This window comes from Aythya fuligula, chromosome 4, assembly GCF_009819795.1.
Source record: "Aythya fuligula isolate bAytFul2 chromosome 4, bAytFul2.pri, whole genome shotgun sequence".
NCBI classification, from domain to species: Eukaryota; Metazoa; Chordata; class Aves; order Anseriformes; family Anatidae; genus Aythya; species Aythya fuligula.
This window is the reverse complement of record NC_045562.1, coordinates 52,315,819-52,333,210: the sequence shown is the minus strand read 5'-3', so window position 1 is coordinate 52,333,210 and position 17,392 is coordinate 52,315,819. Positions and strand designations below refer to the sequence as shown.

Genomic DNA, 17,392 nt, shown 5'->3' with positions numbered 1-17,392 from the left:
CTTCCCATCAGTTTGCTGAAACCCAGCAAGCCACCAGCTCTGACGGGGCACCCCTCTCAACAAAACCCCGTAGCAATTGGGGTCAGCACTCGCATGCCTGTGTTCCCAGCTTGCAGACACCCCTCTGAGCTGGGACAAGCACCGCTGGCTCACCCTTCACACCCGAACAGCTGAATGCCATAGTTTTTGGGGTTTGGCTCTAAGAAGGCCTTGCCATTTTATCCTTCTAGAAACTTCTCTGCTTAACCTCAGGCTCGGGAGCCCACCTGCCCCAGCCGGGGCTCCTCACCCACCGCAGCCGAGGCGTGCGAGCCTCCGCAGGAGGCGGCGGCTGCGTTTTCTCCCCCTGCACGCAAAACCACCCAACCCCACGCCCCCCCCCCCCCCCCCCCCCGGTGCAGCCGGCTCTCAGCACGCCCTGGCAGGGGCTGCAGCCCCCCGGCACGGCTCTGACCCCCCGGCTTTCCTCCCCTCGGGCCCGAAGGCACGGGCGCCGTCGCCCTCCCGGTTTATTTTTAGCTGGCGGCGCGGCGGGGCGGGCGGGGCGGCCGGGGGAGGACCGGGGGAGGACCGGAGGAGGGAGGGAGGACCGGGGGAGGACGGAGGGAGGACGGAGGGAGGACCGAGCCCCGAGCCCCGAGCCCCGAGCCTCGGCGGCGACCCGAGTGCGGGCGAGCAGCGCCGCCGGGGGGAGGGAGGGAACTCGGAGGGAGGAGAAGCGGCGGGGCTGCGGGCACCTCAAAAAATCAGAGCCATCCTCCCGACGGCCATCCACGGCCCCGCTGCGGGGCGGCGAGCCGGGGGCCCGCAGATGGCCAGCCCCGGGCTGGAGCTGGCGGCAGAGGGTCAGCCCCAGCCCGAGCCGGCCTTCGGCGAGGCGCAAAAGTGGATCGAGGTAAGGAGCGGGCGGGATGCGGGTGCTGCTTCCTCCTCCTCCTCCTCCTCCTCCGCCGCCGCCGGCTCAATCCCTTAATCGCATTTCCCCTCCCCGGCCCTAAGCAGGAGCGGGAGGCAGGTGCGGGGAGGCCGCGACCCCCAGCGGGGGGCTTCCTTGGGCTATGGGGAGGGGGGGCAGGCTGCGGGCCCCCCCCCCGGCACACTGCGGGGACATGGCGCTCCCGCAGTCTCCAGCCCCGCAACCTGCAGCCCCGCAACCTTCAGCCTCCATCCCCGCAGCCTCCATCCCCGCAGCCCCCGCCGGGGGAGGCCGCGCAGGTACCGCGGGCGCGCATCGGGGCGGCCGGGGGCGCGCATCGGGGTGCCCCCATCCCCGTGCCCCCCTCGCTCCGGGCCGTGCCCACCCCGCGGGGCCGCCTCGCCGCTCGGCTGCGGTGATAAAACGTGGAAAACAGCCGGCTTGGGGGGCGAAACGAAAGGGTTAAATATTTTGGCGTGGGGTAATAGAGGAGCTGGGAATAGCCCGTGGTCCGGTTGCGGGTCGGGAACACGCGTGAGGGTGGTATCGGCCGAGATGGCAGGGGAATAGCTGCCGGCAGCTGCGGGCTTTGCGTTTAATCTGCAGCTTTCCGTAAGCCGCAGGAGATGCCGGGTTCCTGGCGAGGCTAGGCGAATTCGCCTGGAAATCGCTGCAACTTCAAGATTGCCTAAACCCCGGGTGGACACTGCAGGCGGGTCGGGCACAGGGTCTGGAGTCTGTCGGGATGCAGGGTTCACCCCGACGCCAGCCGAAAAGGTAATGCTGTGTCAGGCTTGGGGGAGTTTGCACCGACACAGTTGGCTGGCTGCTGCAGGACCGGAGGCAGCAAAGCAGTGAGGACCGGGGAGAGATGGGGTTTTGTGCCTGTGGGAGGTGAGTGGGCTGCCTGGGAGAGGAAAAGGGGAGCGCAAATGAACGCTGGTTGTCTTGGGAAGACGAACCCATAGCTGTACATCCCGCTTTGTAGCAGGGGGAGGCACATGACCCTGCCATACATGCGGTACGCAAAATACCTTGTGACCGCGAGTGCTGCTGGCGGCTGACAGAGCCAGGCACTCAACGGCAGAGCAGTCCTCTGTAGGTAACGAGGCTGCCAGCAATTACCCCGGGCATGATAATAATTAAGGGAGTGTAAGCCTTCCTGTCTCAGAGCAGAAACTTCTGGGTCAGGCGGAAACATCCCTCCTGGGCAGTTTGGCCGTGATGGGAGGTCTCACACCCATCCTTGTGTTATCCAGGGCCCCATAGGCAGGGTGCGAGGGCTTGCAATGCCTCATGCACTTGATGCAGGTCCAAAGGACCCACACGCATATAAAGGAAGCCGTATATGGTTTCTTGTGCTTCCTCCATTGCTGTCTTTAATCTTCTGGGTGTGCAGAAGGCAGGGTGAGATGTGCGAGGTGGGACTGTTACTCTTGGCACCTTCCTCCTGCTGGGGAGCGTGGCAGGAGCCGGGGGCACTGCTGTGGCCGTGGGGCTGGGGGGAGCGTCTGCCTCTACGGCAGCACCCACAGCGGGTGCTCCTGCTATGGGAAGGGAGGAAGGAGCCGCCTGCGAAGTGAATGTGGTTTAATTTGCCTCAAGAATGATATTTCCTTCTAATCACAGCCCGGTGTAAGCTCTGGGGCATGAGGGTTATCACCTCTTGCAAAAATGTGGTCAGCATTCCCCCGATGGCTTGGACTGAGCAATTAGGCAGAACTTGACGTATTAGTCCAAAGTTACTGAAAAGCGGCAGCAGTCTTAACATTCCCAAGATTTTATTTGTTTATTATGGGTATCTACATTCAGTGTGCTAACCCTATTGATCTGGGCAAAAACCAGAAACAGGGTTCATGCTGTGTCCAGCCCCTGAGTCCATCGGCTCCAGTCGGCTCCGTGGTCGTCTCTCACCAGTGTATTTGTTGGCCTAGAGGTGTTAGCAAACATCCAGTTGTGGCTTCTAACTCTGCTCTGGATGTTTAAAGTGAAGTGAAATCTCAAAGGAAAATAAAATAAACAGTAGCTGTTGTAAGCAGGGCTGCTGAACCTGCCTCGTATGGAGAAGACAGACTTAGTGGGGGCGTCAGCAGTGGGAGACAGCTTAAAACCTGCCTGAGACTGTGAAACAGAGCTGCACAAGGAAATGGGGGCAGAAATGGGCAGATCTGAAACTCTGAGCTGGCTGTGCATTTTTATTTCTACAGAGTAAGTTGTGTGGCTGGCGGGCTGGATTCTCATCTGGTTTGAATAGTCGTATGAGCGCTGTCACCATTGTGCAGCGCTGACAGGAATCCGCCCTGTGGTCGGCACTGCATTTCTCCTCTGGCGGGGCTGGGAAGGGCGGCTGTCCTCTTTCACAGATGGAGAGCCAAGGCACAAAGTGGTGAATGTCTAAATCTTCAAGGACTGAGGTACTTCCCTTCCTCCAGGCAGAAGGTCTCAGAGGCCTTTATTTACTCCTGGAGCATCTGATGTTTCACCAGAGCACGTCTCCGGGGTGCCAGGAGTTTTCTTTTCCCTCCGTCAGAGTTACTTCACAGAATAGGGCAGCCCAAGTTGCACTGAAGTTTGGGTGGTTCCTCGTAACAATCCTTTCTCTTTTGTGTCTCCCTGGAGCTCTGAGCCAGAAGCGCCAAGGTGAACACCTGAGCAGGCCAAGGGGCCTGAGCTCTGATTTCAAGTGGTGTTAGACTTGATGTGAGCTGTGCGTTGCCCAAGGTGGCATTTGGGGACTCTGTGGGCTTTCTGCTTTGATCGTGAGACACTTTTGGTAGGAGGTTGGAGTTCAGCCTTAATCACATATTTAATTCTGCATAAATAGCAACCGCACTTCCCTCTGTGTTAGAGTAAACCGGTTCTATTATTTTAATTTAGCTTGGCATGCACTACTTAAGTAAAGAATGCCCTCTTAATGATAAAATGTACCATATAAGTAGCACTCAGAAGACTTAAAATAAAGGCACCTGATGAAAAACCCTGTGAGACAGCTACATTGGTCTGCATTATTAAAGGTGCAGTATCTCATTTCAATTAGTGCATCTCAGTTTCACTGAAAGAATATATCAGCCTTGTAAAGTGTAGTGGCTTACTAAAGCGAAATAACAAATCTAATTTAATCTACTGGCCTGTAATTTTAAAATGTCAAGGTTCCCAGTGTGTGTGCTTAAACTAGAATAACTGATGGCTGAAAGAACATCTGTATAAACAGAGTTATTCTTGCTGCACAGACTCAAGAGCAATACAGTAATAAAGTCGCATTTAATACTGGTGCAACTCCTCAGGGTATTGTTATCTCATCATCGCACCTCCTATCCTTGCCTCATTAATATGCTCCATCCTCATTGTTGAGACTTGGTTCAATTAGGGATGGCTTTTCCATAGACTTGTATTCCTTAGTAAGTTTGCCAGCTGATAAGAAAGCTTCCTTTATAGTTGTATGGTAATAATAAACAAGGCATGTTTTCTGTTCCCCGTAGTCAGCATTTGACTTTGCCATTCCCTCTAGATGTGTATGGGCTAAAATGCAGCAACTTACAAGTCTGTCACTTTTCTCTTATATGTATTCCCCTACAGAGTCCTCTTGTTATGGAGAAATCCCCCAGACAGAAGGGTTTGTTGGTTCTGAATTTTTCTCCTTACCACTGTCAGATTTCTGCATTGAAGGCAGCAGTTTTAATTTGGTAACAGTGGCCATGCTTCTAGAAGTGGGACCCGGTGTGTTATTTACTATTTCTGGATGCATCAGGTTGCACAGCAAAATAGACAGGTCACTTCTACACCACCCTAGCTGTGAAACGATGCAAGGGGTATAAAACCAGCAATTCAGCCAAGTAAACCATGTTATTGTCTTTTTACTGTCTTGAAACAACATTTCTTTAGGGCATCTCTCCCTCTTGTGCTGGAGAAGTTCTAGAGAGCTGAGGCTTATGTCTTCCATTGCAAAAATGGGACTTAAATGGAGATAGAAGTAGTTCATTGACAAAATCTTTTCTGTGTGGGGAAGGGACTGGATCGGATAATCTGCTGGAGGGGTCTGGAACTTAAGTAATTTACAAGCTGGTTTATATGGCCTTGGAAATGTGGTATGATGCTGACTATAGTGCCCCGACTTTGAGGAACATCAGAGATAAAGCTCTTTTTATTGAAAGTATTGGTTAAGAGCATTGATTGGCTATGCCTATGAGTAACCTACATCCTGCAAGAGGTTTCAGGTTGCTACTGCAGTAGTGTTTCCCAAGTATGCATAGACATCTAGTCTACCTTTGCTTTCAAGCAAACTTTAAGGTGCTTGAACAGGGACTCTAGTCCTAGAATGGTGGTTCCTCTAGCCAACTGGGACCTTCAGCTGCCACTGCAGTCTCACAGTTACTTGGACAGAAATCCAACAGACACTTTTCAACAGAGAGATTCTCAGTTACCTCAGTGGGCTTTCAATAAGGGCCTCATGCTTTGGAAGGGAGTTTTGGCTGATGGGTTTGACAGTGCCCTAACTTTCCAGCTGATCTGTCTGTACTAATCTCAAGTCTCTCATCTTGGTGGGAGAGATGAGGGTGTTCCTCAGACTAGAAGGAATCTATGCAAATAGCTGCCTGATTTGTGGACAACTAAAGTTAGGCTAGATGAATATTTCCCACAACGTGGGAGCTATAAAGAGTCAAAAGGTGGCTGACTTCTGGTCCAAGATGGATGTGAATTCAGAATAATTTTACTGTGGTTATTGTGACTGGACTTGGAGAGGAATTCTTCTCTTCTTTCTCTACATCTCCAGGGCAGCATTTAGTGGCTGCAGATGGGGTTGATGTGATGCTCTTCGTTCTGGCTGAATTAGTCATTCAGTGGAATGAAAAATAGATTGTTCTAAAGGGGTGGAAGAACCTGCCCAAACTCTCTGACCTGACAGACTATCATCTTATAGAAATGTTTTCTTCTCCCAGTTGCCTGGCAGCTGACCTTGTGTCCTGTGTACATGGACCCAATTCCCTTGTCATGAGATCCATTTAAGCCACGTTACAAGTAGCTCTTAGCACAAGAGTGGGAGTAGTGGGAACAACAATGCTATTGATAAAGGGATAATGTCAAGGAAATGCAGGATTGAGTTGTTAATTGTCTTAAAACTGAATTAATTTCTCCTTTCATTGCTAAAATTTTAAAATAGGTAAAAGATCTGCCCTTAAGACCAAAGTCTGGAATGTCATTATGTGGTTGGTGGTAAAGACCTGTTGAACACAGCTATTAAACCTCATTACATTTGTTCTGCTAGTGTGAACTACATCTAAAAAAAAATAATAAAATAAAATAAAATAAAATAAAATAAAATAAAATAAAATAAAATAAAATAAAATAAAGGAAAGTGTTTATCGTCTCGAAAGGAAGGTGGAATCTTTCCAAGTATGGAGAATTAACTAGATGATCAATGTGGTAGACTCGTTTTCTAGCCTCTAAAATGTGTTGGCCAATCTAGGTAGTGTTACTTTGCCACAGGTTATAAAAACGATATTATCTTTCATTTGGAAAAGCTACCAGTCTAGGAGCTCTTCATCCACAGATGGTCACTTTCATGTATTGATTCTCTGTAAGTATCCCAACAAGACCAGTTGTGGAAGAATGCCACAAAGAAAGCAAGATTTATGGGAGTGAAAGTGCCATTTGAAAGGGCAGTTGATACAGCTGCATAGGGGGAAGGTGCGAGCATTTTGGCATGCAGGCTCTGAAGATCTAACTTTCCATCCCTCCAACATGTCATTTAAGAAAGAAACTACTGTGTTCCCTTGCCTCACTTGGTCTCCTCGGTTGCGATGATTACAACAGTGCTACTATGGTACCAGTAACATAGCATCAAAATTAATAGCTGAAACTTCTTGCAGCTATGCTAAGAACAGTATCAGGTGAAAGGGCTGCATATGTCCTAGGGACAGACTTGTAAGAATGTGATGAACTAGAACACACCCCAGCTGAAACTGGAAAAAAACCCTGCCCATTACTGCCTCTTATTTATTAAACAGAAATGTACTTGCTGTACCTGGGACAGGCTGACCATCCCCTTGCTGCAGCACAGGGTGGGGAGTGACTGCCTGGGGGGCAGCTCTGCTGGAGAGGGCCGGGGGGGACCAGCTGACAAGGCAGCAGTGTCCTGGCAGCAGGAAAGGTCAGCTCGTCATGGATTTTCTGGAGCCAGTGAGTTGATGGAGGTGGTTGTTTGCTTCTGCTTGGTGCTTGCTGGGCCATACCTGCAATACTGTGTGTGGTTTTGGGTCCCACAGTACAGGAAGGACATTGATAAGCATTGATAAGGAGTGAGCTCAGCAGAGAGCCCCCAGGCTGTCTGGGGCTGGAGCACGTGTCCTGGGAGATGGGCTGGAGAAGAGGTGGATTTGTGGGGACCTGGCAGCACCCCCTGTATGTATGGGCAGGTTACTGGGGGGACAGAGCCATGGCCTTCACAGGGGCCTGGGCCAGGAGCGTGCGATACTTGTCATAAACTAAAACGGGGAGGTTCTGACTTGGCGTGAAGAAAAGTTTCTTCATCACAGGGGCAGTTGAGCATTGGTGCAGGCTGCTCAGAGAGGCAGGGAAACCACCATCCTTGGTGGGTTCGTGCCCAAATGAAAAAAGCTCACAAGAACCTGGACTGGCCTAGAGCTGCCCTTGCTTGAGCAGGATGTCAAACTAGGGGCCCCCCTAAGGTCCCTACCAGCCTGAATTATTCTGTGAATCTGTGGTTTCTTGAAAGTGGGTGGGTGAATATCCCTTAATTTTATTTTTGATCCTACTTTACTGGTTGTTTATATTAATGTCACGTTTAAGCACCAATTCGCATGAACAAGATCCTTCTCCACACAAAGGCAAAGCTCCTTCGGCTTTCAACAGGCATTTCCAGGGTACACTGCTGAGTTTCCCTTTTCCCTTGTGGAAACTCCTCAAGGCAGCATAAAATGTGTTTGTCTTCCAATCCAACTATTTCTACTAAGCCTATTTTTTCATTTTGGAAAACTGAAAACATGATTGATTGCCTTTGGTTGGTAAGATTTATTTAATTCATTTTACACTGCTCTTATTGCCCAATAAGGAATTTAAATTATTCCCCTTGCTTTTCAGGTCTTGAGATGATGTGCAAGTTTAGTTATTGAGAATTAAATTCTTAAGTGGTTCTTTGTTCTTGGTATTAGTTGGTTAGAATGATCCTCTACCTTCGTAGTCAATCTGCTCAGTTCTAGTATAACTCACTCAAAACTGTTAACTAGTTTCTTTTGATTATGTGTGTATATACAATGACTGCTGCTAGTAATCCTTGTCACAGAATGGCTCGCTTAATGATGGAGTTATTAATAGAGCTTGCTCCTGATGTTAAAGTTGATTTAAAATAGTCTAGGGACTTCTTGGTCAGTGGGGAAAGCAGAGAACTCTTTTCATCTGGTTGTTTGAAGAGAAGCCTTGTTTCGCTAGGTTCTGCTCTTTGGAGATCTCATGCTTCGTGTCAAAGATGGTTCGATTTTGAAATCAACTTTGACAAGCTAAGATTTTGAAAAATAATATTGCCATGGCTTTTTGGCTCTAGCATTGTTGTCAATGATTCATGGAGCACTTCACAGGCTAAGGAGCAGCATGGTGGAGGGAGAGAAAGCAATTCCTTAATTCAGCTTTCTACAGCTGAATGCGTAATGTAAAAGGGAAATGATCTCCATTAATCTTTCCTTCACAGACGTTTCTCCATGATCCTGGTTCATGCTGGAAACAGGACTGGGATTCTTCCATTATGCGATCCATAGCGAGTTTCAGGAACAGCACAAAAGGAAAAATTCTCTGTGATGTCTCTTCCAGCCTCCAAGATCGCCCCCACTTCATCCCACCCCTGTTGTTGTTTACAAGCTATACGGAAAGTGGCTGTATATACTCAGTGTGCTGAGAAAACAGGGAAAAAAAAAAAAAAAGAGTCCTCGTCCTGAGACTAAATATCTTCCAGTTGTTTTCCTTCCTGTAGACATTGGTAGATGTTTAGTTCAGTATTACAATCATGAGCACTAAAGTCTCTGGATGGATTAAAGGAACATTTAAAAAATAAATTCGGCACATTACATGTGCCTAATTATATTCAACTATATTCTTACAAGTCAATTCTTACATTCAAGTTTTTCTCCCCAGCAGTGAGGGGCTGAAATCTGTAAAAGGTAATACACCTGCCATTTCCAGGGGTGGCAGAGTTGAAGGAAAAAAGCCCCAAACAACCTTTCCATTTGTATTTCAACAACAGGCCACAGACCAGCACAAATAATTGTAACCTTTACTCTGACTTGAGAAGCAGCCGTTCTTTTGCGTAAGAGGAGGCTGATGCCCATAAATAACTGATTTCAAGTGGGAGCAGAATGTTTGTGTGGCTACAGAGGACACTGGACTGAGATTAAAATCTCTTCTCGGTGCTTTGCGAGCAGTGTTTTCTGTGAACTCACAGGGCTACATTATGTCCTTGTAGTCCCAGCAGGTTGTGGTTCTGGCACAAGGGTTGCTACAACATCCTAAAACAAATACAATAGGTATGGATTTGGGGGTTATATTTTATTTTTCTTTCCCTTTTTCTCTTTCTCTCTTTTTTTCTTTTTCTCTTTCTCTCCTTCTCTCTCTCTTTTATTAAAAAAAAAAAAAAAAAAAAAAAGCAAATATATAAATATTTTTTGTTTATTGTTTTCCTGACTCTGATGAGTTGGTTTTTAAAGTTGTGGTTTGGAAAAAAAGGAAGTCCTTATTTGGGAGCATGCATGTGCAGTGTGTGTCTTCTGTCAGTGTTTGGATCAATTAAAGATAGCCAAGAAAATAAACTGCTTTCCAGAAAAATGGAACTAATGAGAAAAAGGAAATTTCAGAATCAGTGAGTCATAAAGGTGACTCTCTCCTGAGTTGAAAGAAATGGTACAAAAGCATAGCCTAACATCCTACCTCTCCCAAAACCAATTCTTATTTTGACAAGGGGGCCTTTGGTTTTGGAAAAACATGAAAAAAAGTCATAAATCAACAAAGTTCAAGCGACTCAAATTATCTTTTATTAGAAACAGCTTGCCTTTTCTAAAGAGAAGCAAAAATACCCTCCAAACATTTTAATTACGACCATGCAGATCTTCGATCTTGCCGGGGCCTGATTTTCTCCTTCTCTCAGCTCAGTGCTGCCCTGCCCATGTTGCTGCTCTGCCAAGTGTGCTGGACTGATGGCCGCTTGTGTGGAGAGCGAGGACGTTGCCTGCTGGAGGTACAGGGTGCAGGGAATGCCACGCTGCTCCCCTGGAACAGCCCAGGCACACGGCCCCTTCTGAAAACGGAGGTGGCGGCTGTTGCATCGTGGTTCCTGGCATCCAGCGTGCCTTGGATTGGCACAGCACAGCTGCGGGGTCAGAAATTCCCTGCGAGAAGGCGAGTGTAAAGGGAGACGGATGTTAAAAATAAAGCTGGTGAGGCTTCGCCTCCCTCGCTTATCTTTCAATGATTATTTCTCCCGGGGAGCAGTGAGCAGTCAGATTTGAAGAGGCTCACTTCGTATGGGTGCTCTCTCAAGATGAGCATCGAATGGAATTTATTCCAGCTGCCTTTAGGAGGGATGTGCTGCACTTGGTGCTAGAGGCACCTCAGAGTATCCCAAACAAAAAGATTTTTCATTTAAAAATGCACCTCAGTAATAAATGCTTTGGTACTTCACTCCTTTCCATCATATTGCTTCTCATGAGTAACTTCAGGGGAGAAAGAAAGCAAAACTGTTGTGGGCAGCTGTGTAGGGTAGGGTGTAACTTGATGAAAATGCACAGGGTTAGCTCTCAGATGACATTCCAGTCACATTTAGTAGAAAACTTGTCTACCAGTGCTGTGGGATTTTAAACATTAGTTTCCATTCATTGTAGTTTGCTAGTGTCTCTGAAGTAGTAATGCTGTGTAATAGTTTTAATTCTTTATTTTGCATTTTTGGATTTCAACCAAGGCTCCTGATTGCATGTTCTGGTTTTGGGCAGGTCTGGTATTGTGGTTCCCTCACCCCCCCTTCCATGTTTGTTGGTTTTTCAGTGCTGTATTTGATCCTACAATGCCATACTGGCTTTTCTTTTTATTTTAGAGCTGTGTGGAGAAAACTTGCTTTTCAGCTTCCCACATGAAGGGCCTTGAAATCAATAGATCAAAGCCAGAGCAGACTACTTGGAAGCGGCACAGTCTCAAACTGTGCTGAAAGCTTTTGTTTTCTGCCTTTTTCCTGTCCCTTGGTATCTCCCGAGAGAAGGGAGGACACAAGGGGGATGGATGTCTGTGCAGAGGAAGGGGAGTACCCCATCGCTGTGTGCCATGGGCACAGGGCTGCATGCAGCACACCAAGAGGAGCTGACTTCCAGAATTAGCAGTGGGGGCAGCCTTTGTGCAGGGTGGGGAGCTCTTATATGAAACATCAACGTGCCACATTCCCGTGGCTTGAGCTGGGCTCCAGTGCTACTAGGGAATAGGTGGTGGTGGGAAAAGGGCTGGTGGGGAATGGGGTGCTGGTGCTATCTATGGGCAGTGAGCATTTCCAGTACATGCTTAGGGCAGGGGGCTTCAAACAGAAGTGAAGCTTCAGGGTGGGAAATGGGTAGATGTCAGTACTTGCTGAGAAAGGACCCGAGCTCTAAGGAACTACTCAATGAAGAGAATGAAAAGTTTGAGGTTTTCTTTAAAGATCGTGAGGGATGAGGCATATATCTGAAACACCAGATGGAGTGGAGTGAATGAGCAAAACAAGCTTCTATTTTTGCATTTGGTGGGGAGGAGGGGGCCCTCAGATTTAGCTACAACTGCATACAAGGCGTAAGTGGTTGGTACAGCAAACATGACAGTGACTGTAAAGCCGAGGTGCCTGGCAGAAACATGTTGGTACTCAGTGTTTACTTTGATTATGAAGAAAATCTTTCTTCAACGAAAAGTGTGTTAGAAGAATTACTCTTCTACAATGTAGAAAGCTTTTGGTAAGGGGAGGTCACTTCAGCTGTGTATACTCATGCCCCTTCTTTTCTGTGAGTGCATCGTAACAGTTTTCCTTAGGATGCAGCCTGACAATTTCCCCACATGCATCTGCATTTGTGGATCTGAAAATTTCTTGTAAAAAAACACACTCAAAGCAGTGTTTGTTGGCCTGTGCAAATGTCCTGCTCCTCAGCACTGTGATTTCTTCCTACCAGAAGTCTGATGAGGCTCAGGGAAAGAGTATATTTGGGAATTTCTGGAGTGGGGTAAGTATAGCTTTCACTCCCAGTGCAGTGGCAGAGTATTTGGACTAGCGCAACTGAGAGAATTAAGACTTTGCTCTTGCTAATAAAGCAGAACGCCTCCTCCTTGCTCATCAAAGCCCATCGGACTTCAGATCTGACTTTCGGGTGGCTAGGGTGCTCTGGGCCATTCTGCTTGCTGTTTGCGTGGGCAAGGTTGGGGGATTTTGTTTTCCATAAACGACTGCCAAGTAATCCATCAGTTAATACGGAGCAGATGAGGTGGCAAAAGGTGCTCACTTGATGCATCTTTGTCACGTGGATGCTGCCAGCTGTCTGCATGCTTTGTGCCCTAAGTGTTTTAGGTGGCTTAGGTGGGGAAAATGACTATTACAAGCTCACTCAAATAACTTCTGTGTAATTCATCATCTGTCCTCCCTGTGTCTTCTGGTGCATATAGCTTCAAGGCTTTTCTTCTTCTTCCTGGGTTTCTGCTTGGGCCCTTCTTTTTTGTGTTACTGGAAGGACTGATAAAGCTGCACTGCCACTTGAAGCACTATCACAGCAACCAGAGTATGTTTTTTAGGTAAGACTTTTGGTATCTCTTATTTCCCATACTGTCTGTTGGCTCGTAACCGAGTGGGTAAGGTCTTGGCTCAGAGCAGCTGCTATGCCTTGAGTGTCCGATGAATGCATTTGAAATTATCTCTGTCCTCTTTCACCATTTGGACAACACCAGTCCAAATCTGATGCAGAGAAAAAAAAAAAAAAGAAGAAATGTAGTTGAGTAAAGGGAAGACATGGGGAGGAGTGGAATTTGGATAAAGAGCATGAAGAGAAGGCAACCTGTAACAGATGGGCCCTTCAGAGAATATAAGCTAGATCAGGCATTTGCAATCCAGTGTAAATATATATATTGTCCATACACACACTTTGGGGAGCCCTGGCTGGACTCAGAACTGCAGGCGTGCTGCAGGGGAGGTGCAGGTTGTTCTACGGGAAGTATGAGCTAGCAATCCTGCTTTCGGTAAGGTGCTCACTGAGTCTAACATAGCTTCTCTGGTACGTAGTTTCTGTGAAGTTGTTTCTTTTCTTAACAGTTCTTCTGTGCCAGCACGTAGTATCCCTTTCCACTTCACTGGAAAGTGAGAAGCATTGAGCACAGATATGTACTGACTTGCCACATCTTCTTTTTGAAAGAGACTTGGACAACTCTCAAATTTGTTCCAGAGTTACGCTGCTGCTTCTGAAGAGAACAGTTGCTTGTTTCCTCTGTTGGTTCTGCTTTCTTCCCTCACACTCCCATTTTTAAGGTAGAAGGTAGTGGTGGCAGGTGTTGGTTAAATGGTGGTGTTAGTTCCTGCTCTTTGTTTGGAGGCTGTGCTGAATGTGTTGCTTTCTGACCCTAAGCAGTTGTTTGTCTATTCAGCTTGAGCAGCATAGCATCCTGACAGCTGTTTTGCTGACATTATTCCCAGTTAGTAATTCACTTGGATTAAGGGCTTTCTGCTGCCAGAACTCTACCGGGAGCGTGCTGTCACTTGGCAGACCCATTAAACCAGTAATTCTGGGCTGCTTAAAAAATTTAACTTGTCCTGCATCCTTCGTATTTGGAGTTCTAGTTTCTTTGCCCTGTGGGCAAAGGGTAAAGGCTTACCATCAATACTCTCTTTTTTTTCCACCTCTTCCCTTCCCCGCAATATTTTGAAGCCAAAACCTTAAAAGCCAGACCTTGTTCAGCTTTGCTTGTTCTCGGGGCATACAGATACTGCATGTATGCTTGGGGCTCTGTATACAGCCCTTCCCCAAACACTTGGTGAAGTCTATAAGCAACAAGGTCTCCCTCAGTTTGTTTGTGGTGCTCACTCCCTGGAGATGATTGCTGTAGTTTCCCAATTTAGGCACGTAGGTAGCACAGTCCTGGGAATAAAGTTATTGTAATGGTGGCACCGGTGCCTTCTCTCTCATGGTGCTGATGCTGCAGGTCATGTCTCCCCAGCCTTCTCTCAAGGGTTTTGGGGACCCTTGGTATTTGAACAGTCATTCTTCTCGCTTTTCTGCTGCTTAGCAGTCACCTGGAGGCTACTTGTATGCCGTGGTTTGGGAGCTCCAGTTTTGAGCTCCTCCTGTGATTAAAATCAAGAATTGGTAGTTTAGTTGGACCTGGCACGGGTCCAGGCTGCATCAAGAGGCTTTGTTTCCTTATGCTTGTTGTTTTGCTGCCGATAAGCAGGTAAAAAGAAGAACTCGGTGCTCCCCCAACATCTGCTTCTTTTCTAATGCATTTCTCACCGGCTTTGGATCTCTTGCATGATGAAGAGAATGCTAAGAAGACGTATCGGTCTCTGATGATCTGCGTCTGACTTCAGCTCTAGTGACACCTATTCACACATTGTGTCTATAATATCCTGTGCAATTCTAGAAAGGATTGTGATAACGCCTTTAATTTTTATCATACGAATATGCTTTCCCTGGGCTCATCAATTTGTCCTGATTTATCTGCTGCCTGAGTGCACAGGATGAATTTCATGTGCTTCTGGTGAGCAATTCTCTCATGGGCTAAACCATAGGTGTGAAAGGAGAAAAACAAAGGTGGTTTTCATTAAGAGAAAGAACAACACTATGAATAGAAGGGCAAAAGAACTAATGGCTCTTTCAACAGGAGATAAGTTTCTAATACTCTGTTCAGCTGATGTATGTTGTATTTTTAGACTTGAGTGACTTTGGTTTAAGACACTGCTAATATAAAATATCAGCACATGTTATATTTGGAAAATATGTGGAAAAGAAGGTGTGTGTTCATGAATATGATCTGACACAACAGAATTCATTCTCTAGAAGGAAAGAATAATGTTAAATCCTATTTAAAACAATAATTCCTGCTACCATGTCTGTAATAGAAGGTACATCTTCTTGAAACTGAAGACTATAGAAACAAAACTGACTTGCTTACTTGGATTTCATGAGCAGAAACATTTACTAGGTAAGTTCAGAGAAATGGATGGAACATGGCTTTCTGGGCCTTTTATCTTTTGCAATTAAAGTTAAAAACTACCAGCATTGCCCCACAAACCCCAAAGTAGTCTGCAACACCCTATTTTTATACATTTAAATGGGAGGTGTCCCTTATAACAACCATTCATTTTCTCTTGCTATCCAAATATTTCTAGCCTTGGGATGCTTGGCTAGATCGTTCGGAAGATGCACATCCCCTTAGGGGTGCTGGCCAGGCCAGGCCATGCATCCAGGCTGAGGATGCATCTCCTCCTGCCATGAGAGCTATTTTCTGGGACTGCCAGGGAGGGTGGGTGAGCTGCAGCTGGCAGGTGCTGTCCAGGTCGATCCTGCTTCTGGAGCAAGCAATAATGCAGGCAGGGACTGGGTGCAGGGGTAGGTAGGTGTTGGCACTTCTTGCACTGGGTTTGTGCTTATTTGGGAAGAATTTTTTCTGGTTACCTTTATAAAGTTACTTTTTGAATTTTTATTTTTCCTTTGAAGAGGTGACTCCTCAGAAGGCTGGTAAATATTTTCAGGGAATTCTTCAGAAGGGGCAGCCAAAAGGTGCAGAGAAAGTGGCTGCTGAAGACCAGCATCTCCCTCTCCCCTTCCCCTCCTCAGGACATCACAGAGACCAGTAAGGTCGCCTCTCAGCCCCCTGGTGCAACACCCAGGATTTACCTTTGTTGGGTTTGTGTGCTGAAGCCTACAGAGATTCCCAGCACCACCTGGAGTTTGACAGCCTTGGCAGTGCTCCAGGCTGGAGAATGAGATTCCAGCTGAAGATGACTTCTTTAATTATTCAGTCCTTGATGGAGTGATTTCACAAGTGTGTGTCGTGAAAGACCATGTTTTGTGCGTTTCCATTGTTGGTAATGGGGTCTCATGTCCCTGTTTAGTCCAGACACTCACTAGTTTTGTCCTCTACCCCACAGATACTGTTTTTTTTGTAAATTGCGAGAGTGACTCCTGGTTTCTTGGTGGTGGTGGTTTGTTATGGTAAGGTTACACCCTTAAACTTGTACAGGAGATGTCTGCTTTAGAATTTTGACATGTTTTTTAAGAGTAACTTGGCCTTGCCCAGTTTGTTGTCTTTTGTTGAGGCTTTAAGTTAAATAACAGAAACAAATTCTATAACACAAAACATAAACAACCAACTGTTTGGCACAGGAAAATAAATGACTTGCATTTCTTAGGTATATTGATTTTATTATTATTATTTTTTTTAATCTATTACAGTGACCTCTATTACCGTACAGATCAGTTGGTTTAATAAAGAGTTGAAGAAGTTTCAGTGAATTTGTCTTAGAATACATAGCTTTCTACACCAACAGAGCTTTCATGGGTACAGTACCAGAAAATCCAGCTTGATGCCCTCATGAACAGCGGAGCATTTAAGAAAACGAGTGAATACCAATGCCAATGATGGTTTCCTTGGACTTACTTTTTTTTTTTTTTCCCCTGTTATTTTTCATTTGAGTGTACACTTTGACTGTTCAGCCTTTTGGCAGTTTATCTCCTGTCCTGTATTTGCAGCTTTTGTGAGACTAAATTGCACATAGAAACATAAAAAACAGAAAATTACCAAGATTACAGCGTGCTGTATTCCTGCTGGGGAAATAGGTGGGATTTTTTCACTCATGCAATACCCAGCATCTTACAACCTGCATTCACTGAAGACTGCTAAACACCAGTGAAGTAAGAGCTATTTGAATAATTACATGTGTAAGTTTCTGTCTTCAGTCTTGGAGAACGTGATGAAATTTGCAGGGTCAAGCCTGCTAAAAGAATATAATAGTGTTGTCTCTGCAAGCTATTCTCTGCAATTCTCCTTCGTGGACATGCATATTAAATACATGGTCACTGCTGTGTTTCTTCTGAGTATCTCTTTAGTGCACAGAATGAATAGTGCAGCTCTTAATGAGCAGCTATTCAGTGTTTCACTTTCTCCTCACTGTTCAACATGCAGTCCTATGCCATGTTTACTATGTGCTATTCAAACCCAATCCCAAGGACAGAATCACTGGCTTTCTCAGCCTCTCGTGGTGCTCATCACTACAGCATCTTTGCAAAAAAGTTCTTTGCAAACATGAATCTAATTTCATGTCATTGCTGCAAGTACTGGGACTGTGGTTCAGGGAAAATAGACTCAAGACTGTATGCTAATTTGAGACTCCAGACCCTGCATTCTTTGCAGTGTACTTAGCATTCAGTAGCATTATAGAGGCGCAGCTATGGCTCTCTTCCATGCGTGGGGATGCCAGGCACTCAC

The 17,392-nt window shown here is 46.5% G+C and overlaps 1 protein-coding gene across 1 annotated transcript in view; it reads left to right on the top strand.

The window, feature by feature from the left end:
• The first annotated feature begins 604 nt into the window (after positions 1-604).
• LIMCH1 (LIM and calponin homology domains 1) overlaps positions 605-17,392 on the top strand; it is a 169,844-nt gene continuing 153,056 nt past the window's right edge. Inside the window, exon 1 of the mRNA XM_032186133.1 lies at positions 605-895. Within this exon, the coding sequence (XP_032042024.1) occupies positions 812-895 (84 nt within the window). The 5' untranslated portion in view covers positions 605-811. The remainder of the gene's footprint in view (positions 896-17,392) is intronic.